We start from the raw sequence: 8,716 nt of genomic DNA, 5'->3' as shown, positions 1-8,716 counted from the left end.
CTACTTGTAATTATCTGCAAATGGCTCATTAGCTTTCGTGGTATCCTCCTAGTACTGTTCAATTCAAATCCAAATGGGTTTGCAATCATGTTTTATTTAAAAACAACAAGGATGTGCTTGTGGACAACCGTACCCTTACGAAGAACCCTCTTGCGTATTTTGTTCGTTAGTCCACTTGAGAAATCCTTAACTCTACTGCCACTTCTATGTCCTGTGGTACTCTTAAAACAACTGTTGGAAGGAAACTTACTGAATACCATTTGTGCAAGATTTTAATTTAATCAATTTTTAGAACTCGGATTTTAAGAACAGACTGGATTGTCGTAAAGTAGTTCGTTGTCTTTCGTGTATTTCTTTGTGGGCTGGGAAAGGCATGTGAGGGGAGCTGTTTTTCAGTGGTGCATGGTAATCTTACGTGCTAATGGAAAATAAACTCACTGTGTTTTCTTTCTTCCCTCTTCCTTCAGTCTTGAAGATTTAAAAATGTGTCTTATGGTATAGCTTCTTTTAGGCATGGTGTGGTTCTGGAGGTAGTTTCCAGGGAAGATGCAGGGGTAACTAGACGGCATTATCTTTTAAATCTTCTTAAAAATAACCATCTTATTTCATGTAAGAAAAAATAACTTTAGAAGTGAATTTGGAAAGATTAGATTGGAATTGCCTCAAATCCAATTAAGCCACACTGTATGGACGTGCTGGGAATATAAATGCAATTACTGTAAATTTGTACAAACTGATTTGTTTCATTATCTTGCTAATCTAACATACGGTACTTTTTGTGTCCATATTGCAGACGGCAACTCCAAACTAACATGGCAGTCAGACTGTGTGATGTGGCTTCTCTGCTTAGAAGTGGTTCGTGGGCAGCAGAGCCTTGGACTGGGGTCTGTGGGACTTTTCTTAAATTCTGTAGGCTACTTTTTTACATGTTAATAGTGCTGAGGCCATACCAAACTCTTCAATCTCCCATTTGGAATGCTAACTCTCTTCTATGTTCTGTTATAGGCTGTAGGTTGTGCCCCTATTCTGTGAGAGCCTAGAGTGCACTGGCAGACCATGACAACTTTTTCTATAACGTGGTGATCTCCTGTAGAAATTATACTGCAGTGGCTTGCCTTTCTTCTAATGTTAATTAGATTTTAGCACTAATTCAAAATACCTGGTGGATAATTGAAGAGTAGTATTGTACTAAAATGGTTTTGGTATGGTCTGAATACTAAATTGCAGTAACTTTAAAAGCCTGTATACTGTGTGTTTCTGATTACTATTTTAAAAGTATATTTGTAAGACTTATTCTAAGAAATTGTTTGAAAACTGTAAACTTATCTCTTTAAATATTTTCCATCCAGAAAAATAGTTTAACTGCTGAAGTGCTTTGTGTTTCATGAACAGTTAACATTCAACCTATCAACGGAATATGCGTTATTTGTAAAACATATTAGTATCACTTTATTCAGAGCAGATGGTTCTATAGCTGAGAAATGCTGTAATTTCAGCACACACAGGCTACTGCAGCTGTTCACTTGAATGTTGGCTTAGGATTTCATTCTTGTCACCTGAACATGGAAATAAATGTGCAGTTAAGTGAGGATTGTTTGTTGTCCTTTCTAAATCCTGCTAATTTTGATCAATGAACACTTTAAATTTGAGAAAAAGAGGAGAAAAAAAAGAAACCTAGAGAGCCTTAGAGCACAGCATTTGTGGCTACTAGTTCTGCAAAATGATATACTAGGTTTTTTTGAAGAGTAATTTTTAATTGGGATCATCTGCTTTCTCAGCTTTTCATCAGAGTTTCATCAGTGCCAGGAGCAGGTTACCCCTTGGAGTTTGTCACAAGGAAAGAAAATGCAGTTCCAGTTGTAACTCCTCAGGAAACCTAGATCACATTTAATACAAAAATGTTCTTAATTGATCCATCTTTCCTTTTTTGTGTTGTGCTGAAGTAACCTCTTGGAAGATACTTCTGTAGGTTGAACATAGAAATGTGTGCCCAGGAATGTCTGTAGTTTAAGACACTCAACTTACCCTGTCTCATGTTTTTAGGAAATGCAGATCTGCAGTCCCTGAGTACAGTTGACCTAATCAACTGTTTGGGTATGCATTGATTGCATATGCTCCTTTGAACAGGACAGTTAGGACAGATGACCGCCAGAAGTCCTGACATTATACTGTGATTTTTACAATAGGCTTTTTTGTGGGAGAACTCCTAGAATTTAAGTATGAGGTTGCATTTTAGTGATTGCTGAATTTTTTTAGTGAAACTTCTGGATGAGTTTCTTCTGTGTTGAAATGTTTTTATTACTGGAGAATTAACTTACAGAATTTTCTATTGGACATTGTCCTATATAGTTGGTCTCAAACAGGGTAGGCTGCCATTAAAAATCCACTGTATTTACCAGCTATTACCATTCAATGACTGACTGAGATGGCAGATGCCTTTTGTACATGTGGTAGTTTGTGGGCAAGTACTGACACTTCTCAAAACAATTGCTGACCTATCTGCCAGTCATACAGTCAGTTACTTTGAGGTGGAGCACAATAGTTCCTGGAGTGGTGATTGCTCCCTGATTTTGATGTCTAAAAGTAAACAAAATTAAAGTATCAACTTTAACTATTTTCAGAGTACAGGGGATGGAAGAAGTGAGAACTGGGAATTGTCAGTTTAATCAAATAAAAGCATTTAGGAACCTATTTCAAACCTGTGGTGACAGAAGGTTGACCTAGAGGTTATCAAGGAAGAGTTTGTTTTTCATCCCAGCACATTCATATATCTCTAAGTATCTCTTTAAATTGCTAATCTGCTCTCTGCGATCGCTTATGAGAAGTAGGCTGAGGACACAGTTAACACTCACCTCTTTTGAAAATAACTGAATACTATCACTTTAAAATCTATGTTTCAGATAATTTCAGTTATCAGTTGTAAGTTAATAGAACTGATAACCCTTGCAACAGGTCAATTCTGCTTGGTACCTTCTATACTAGAAAGGCTGTGATGCCCTTCAATGAAGGGAATGGGGGAGGACAGAAAGTAAGCTTTGAGTGTTGACTTCATTAAGAGAGCTCCTAGAAGATTTTAGTGACCACTTTATTTGCCTGTAAATTTTCAAGTATTGCCTTGATGAACAGTTAAAATCCTTCTGTATTGGTGGGGTTTTTTTGCATATAGAGGTAGTATATGGCCCTGGCAATACCACTTGGGTATAGTGACAGGTCTTTCAGATTCTTGTCCTCACTTTCCTAGTAAATGGTGAAATATGAATTTTGACGGTTCTTGTTTTCTGTGTCTTTCAGCAGGTAATTGCTGCCATGGAAACCCAACTGTCTAATGGACCAACTTGCAATAACACAGCCCATGGCTCAGCCACCATAAACAATTGCTCATCACCAGTTGACTCTGGGAACACAGAAGACAGCAAGACCAATTTAATAGTCAACTACCTTCCACAGAACATGACACAAGAGGAGCTGAAGAGTCTGTTTGGCAGCATTGGTGAGATAGAATCCTGCAAGCTTGTCAGGGACAAAATAACAGGTATGTCGGTTTGGGGTTTTTGTGCATCGTTTCATTTTCCAAGCAGTGACCTGTCAGATGGTGTTTTGCAGTTCTCTTAAATCATGGAATAAAGGCAGAAGAAACCAATGCTGATGTTGCTAGTCAGAAGGAACTTAGGTTCATTATTACCTAGATTCTACACACCAAAATGAAGTGTCTGTATTTGCATTTCATCCAGGTTTGTGTGAGTACTGTAAATGTGAACAGGGCATTGAAATCTTCAGAGCTGTAGAGTCTTTGGAAAGAAGATCCAATATATAATGTTTACTTGAGTTCAGCTCCATTGGAGTCATAACTTCATTAGTCCAAGTTGATGCAAAACTTCCTTTTTCAGGGATGCAAGTAAACCTTGTACCTTTGGAAAATGGTGGACTTCATTTATTCAGCCTTGTAGGTAAAGCTGCTTTAGCATTGCAGCACTTGAGCAGTTTCTTTAGCATGCACACTTGAATCAGTATGTGCTGTTTTGAGAGAGTGTGTATGAACTGCAGTGTGATGTATTCTGTTAGTATGTTATTGTAGCAACTGCTGGTGCACAGATAACATGTATTTAGAGCAGTTGTTGAACTTTGAAAGAACTACCAGATTGATGCCTGCACTTTAAAACAAGAATGAAAGTATAGTTGACAAAGTTCAGTTTGCCTCGTTTCCGTTTTTAAACTCTAAGCGCTCTCAAATTGAAAACAATTGATGTACCACTTACGTCCATTTCATTAGTTTTGTTCAGAAATGCTGACTTTGGTACTTTATTTCCTAGGCTTTTTTTGTTGCAGAATCCTCAAATATCAAGCTTTCAAGAACATATTTTATGTTCTTGATTGCAACTCCTCAGTGTGCTGGTTAGCTTCTGTGTGCTTAAAACTACACCTCTTCAAGGCTGCATGTTCTCTATGCTTTGGTTTAAGGGATGGAAGCCAATACTTTCCCATTACCAAAAGGTAGTGGCAGAACACAGATATTTTTCTCACATTAAATAAACTTTTTTGTGACTCTGTTCCCTGAGCAGCAACAGTGGGAAGACAAAAGCTTTAGTTGACACAGATTGCTCATGGCTTCAGCCACTACTGTACATATGTACATATTTGTGTTGACGGCTTGGGTATGCTGGAGAGATGTGTTCCCCAGCTGTGTACATCAATAGTGGAGGACAAGGCCTAAAAACCTTCAGGCAGCTCTGGCACCAGCCCCAGGACTTGTCTTTGGTATGCAGTGCATGCTTTTTTCTCTCGTCTTGATGACATATTTGTACCTCTAGCATGGCTGAAAGAAGTTATGCACCTTTTCCCACATTGATGCGGACACAATTGTATAATCAGTACAAGGATGATGCTTAAACAAGAATCTGGCAGCAAAAAGATACTAAGGGGAATATTTCCTGAGTGTTAGTTTATCTACATCTGTACTTGCTGAGGGTTAGCAGAGTTTAGGGATTTAGGGATCTAAATTTAGGGATATCTAATTTAGGGATCTCTTCTCCTAAATTTGACCATCTAGTCTGCTGCCCGGTAAGACTTACTTGAGCCAGAGCCTGTACCTTTTTTGAATAATAGTTTAGTTGCCAGTGCTCATACTTGCATTCTGCTAATACACAACTACTGAAAATACTGGTATGAGCTGAATAATGTCCATATCTTTTGAGGATGCTTTTTTATGTCATCATTCTTTGCGTGCTGGAGATAGTGTGTGTGACCATGTCTGACAGTTTTTTACTTGTGCATGGTATGTTAATAACATGTTACATATAACGGGATGTTTTTGGCATTGGTCACTTATGATGTCACTCATAATTATAGGTCTTAGCTACTTTCCTCTATACAGTTTTTTTTTGTCAAACTATCCTTCTATGTCCCCAGTCACAAGGTGGATTCTCAAGCCCTAGTTCTTGCACTTACTGCAGTTCAACTCTATCCAGCATCAGTCAATTTTGTGCTTGACTTCAAGTGCATTACAAAGCAGAAATGAAAGAGAAGGCGAATGTCCACACTCAGGCCTACAGAGGTGATACTGTACTTCTGAGGCTGCAAGAATGTGATTTAATGTTTCTAAGTCTTGATCTTTTCTACTGACTATTCTACACAGTTTAGTTTAAAAGCAAATTGCCCCAAAACAAGGGAATCCCACCTGACGAGTATGACTTAAAAGATGACTGCCAGAACATAGACTTCTGTCTTGGTGAATTCACTAGGCCATGCTTCATGTCTGTTCCTCATTTCAGTTAGTGATTGCTGACAAGTTACCCTCCCTGAGGTAGGGACCGTTCAGTGGAACAAAAATGAGTCAAGCTAACTTGAAGCCCAACACTGATCCTTTGGCTTCCTTCTTATTGAATAGTCTATGGCTCAGGTTGGTGCCTTTGAATGAAGGTTGATTTGCCTCCCTTTTGGATCTGAACAACCAGCACTTCCCATGGCAGCAGGTGGCTTGCTCTTAAGACGTTAGGTAGTGGAACGGTTAAATCTATAAAGTACCCTGCTTCAGCACGGTAGCCTTGGCTGCTGGAACCACTGCTTTTAATCCTTCTGAGCTGACCAAACCTCAAAGCAATCTCTGCTCTTCATTGTGAAGGCACCTGAAGTGCTTGGGGGATACCAAAGAAACTAGATTGGGCTGATGCCACACCTTGCTGTCTTCAGCTGAAGGCTGGTTGATGCAGAAAACAAGCCTGTCTGCTCTATAGGTAACAACTTAAGTGCTTCAAAACAAAGTCCTTTACTTAGCTGTTGCCTGACCCTTTGTTCCAGGAGTGGAAAGATATAACTGGTACTTGATCAGTTAGTGGGAGGGCTACTTGAAGTGTTTATCTGTCTTGCAGATCTGAGTTCACGTGTTTAGCATTCCTTATTAAAGTTGCGTAAGGATTACATGCTTCTCCCAATTAAGAGGCTGCTGCAGGCATACAGGCCTCGGGACCTTAATGATGGATGTGCAAATTGCTCACATCCTTAAATGGTATTTTACATGCTAGAAGCTCACATTGCTGCTACTTATTGTCAAAAGACTCCTTGCCAAGGAATGGAATGGAGCAAGACTTAATTGCAGACCTTGTTAGAAGGTGTGATGTGTTCTGTATAGCATAAAGCGATGCCTAGGAAGGATCCTGAATTTAAACTACATTCTTAGTAGGTGGGAACTCTAGGGTTGGAACTATTGGAGATACAGTTGGTGCCTCTCATTTATCTGAGAGCAGCTTCTCAGCTTTGAGGCATACTTAGAGCTGCCGGCAAAAACATAGCATCAGTCTTGTTCCAAGAGGTTTTAGTGTAAATGAGATTGAGAAATGTGGTGTTTGATCTTACAACTCCTTTGCAGCAATACTTCAGTTTAAGTTGCCTGGAGCAAGATTACCTTGTGTTTGTGGATGCTGGGGAGACAATGCTGTAGTTTCAGTCCAGTTCTTACTAATTTTCAGGTTTCCTACCGAGTTCTTGAAAAGCAAATTTTCTTGTTCTTTCCACAATTCAGAACAGGTATTGTTACCAGATTTCTGTGAAGGAAGAGATTTGGCATGCATTTCAGAATTACGTTGGTTTAATTGCTGTGTTAAAATAGTAATCTTTTGTGATTGAATGAACTGTTATGAGTACTAGATACTTGGTGAATATCTTTAATTGATGAGAAGTTTAGGGGAGCATAGGAATTGAAATGCATTTATACAAGCTAAACTGCAAATGAGAATTGAGGGGCAAAGCTTTGGTCAGCCTTTGACTGTCTAATTGAGGCTGGTTCATATCAGTATTCGATGCATTCTCTGCCTACTTCAGGAGGTGGAACTTCATTTATGACATGCTGGAACTGAGAGCTGTTTGCCAAGCAGTTAAGACAGCTGCAGTATAGGAATGCTAATAAGTTTCATGGTATCTGCATGGGTGAATGAAATGAACCATGCAGGTGAACTACTTCTTAGCAGTGAAATGCTATGTGATGAAGAAAACAAGAAATTCTAACCTGTCTGTCCATATTAGCAGGCAGTGTCAGAATCCCAGGCCATACCCCACTGATATGATCCACTATTTAAGATACAAAGAAGCCTGCTATATACTGGATCAGCAATGTCACATGTTGAAATTCAGAGGGATCAAGGATGGCTACTGCTGTCTTGACCCAAATACTTGTCAGAATATTCTGTGAATTTGAACCAAATTATCTCCCACGTTGTTGTTTAATATTCAGTCTGGTCACATCTGTAACACTGGAGTGCATTTAAGACTGCCATTGTAGCAGTGCCCCAGTTCCTTGAAGCTGTCAGCACACCTTAGGATTGGGATGAGTTGAGCTTGAGGGCCTCCCTGCTTCTGGAAAACCTATTGGAGGGAACAGAGACAGCCTGGAGCTCACTTTTTAATTCCATGTGAGCAGTCTGAAGCCCTGTTCCTAAAGGGCTGTTGTAGTAGTTTCAGTAATGCTTTTACCATTTACTGAAATTCGCTAAAACGACTTCTCAGTTGTTTCAACCAATGGTTACAGTTCCTTGCAGTGTACTGTCAACATAAAGTTTGTGTCCCTTACTGATTTTCCTAAGGGTTTAGATGTGGGGGAGGTAGAGAAGAAAGATGAATTGCAGAAGGTTCCTGCTGCTATCTCCAAGCATGCAGTTCATGGACACAACTTGCTTTTGTGGCATCGTAGGTAGCAAAAGTGAAGATTACTTGCTCAGCTAATGGAAAAACACTGAAAGTGCTCTCAGCAAGAATTAAAATAGCTGATTGTTCTGTTGTTCTACTGAAGGTAGAGAAATTAAACCTTCATACTAATGGAAGATTTTAAAGGGTGCTGAACAAGAGTCTCCATGTGAGAATCCCATCAACAAGAGCAGCATGTGAGAAGTGGGGCATGAATGTCACTTATCTTCACTTGCTAAACCAGAGAACGTCTGGAATGAGTCATTGTGCCCAGATATTTTAAAGTTTCTGTTAACTCTTACATGCTTTTGACTAATGCAGATGTACGTATATACAAGGTACAAAACTACTACGTGAACCAATTATAGTTGTACAATATGTGGGAGACCCTGGTCTCAACAAAGCAGCATAACTGAATTCTTACCAGCTGCTCTAGTTAGTGGTTTAATTTAGTTTTAAGTACTTTTACATATTTAAAAGCAGCAGATAACGTTTTACTTAATCTAATGTTAAGCATGTATAATTATAAAAATTAAACTAAAAA

General features: G+C 39.1%; 1 protein-coding gene across 1 annotated transcript in view; it reads left to right on the top strand.

Annotated features, from left to right (window-relative positions):
• Positions 1-812: 812 nt before the first annotated feature.
• LOC104621987 (ELAV-like protein 2) overlaps positions 813-8,716 on the top strand; it is a 44,729-nt gene continuing 36,825 nt past the window's right edge. Inside the window, exons 1-3 of the mRNA XM_010288626.1 lie at positions 813-884; positions 3,292-3,532; positions 6,603-6,605. Coding sequence (XP_010286928.1) covers positions 813-884; positions 3,292-3,532; positions 6,603-6,605 — 316 coding nt within the window. The remainder of the gene's footprint in view (positions 885-3,291; positions 3,533-6,602; positions 6,606-8,716) is intronic.

The sequence above is a fragment of the Phaethon lepturus genome, unplaced genomic scaffold (assembly GCF_000687285.1).
Source record: "Phaethon lepturus isolate BGI_N335 unplaced genomic scaffold, ASM68728v1 scaffold15846, whole genome shotgun sequence".
Classification (NCBI taxonomy): domain Eukaryota; kingdom Metazoa; phylum Chordata; class Aves; order Phaethontiformes; family Phaethontidae; genus Phaethon; species Phaethon lepturus.
The sequence above is the reverse complement of the archived record's forward strand: the minus strand, read 5'-3'. Positions and strand labels throughout refer to the sequence as shown.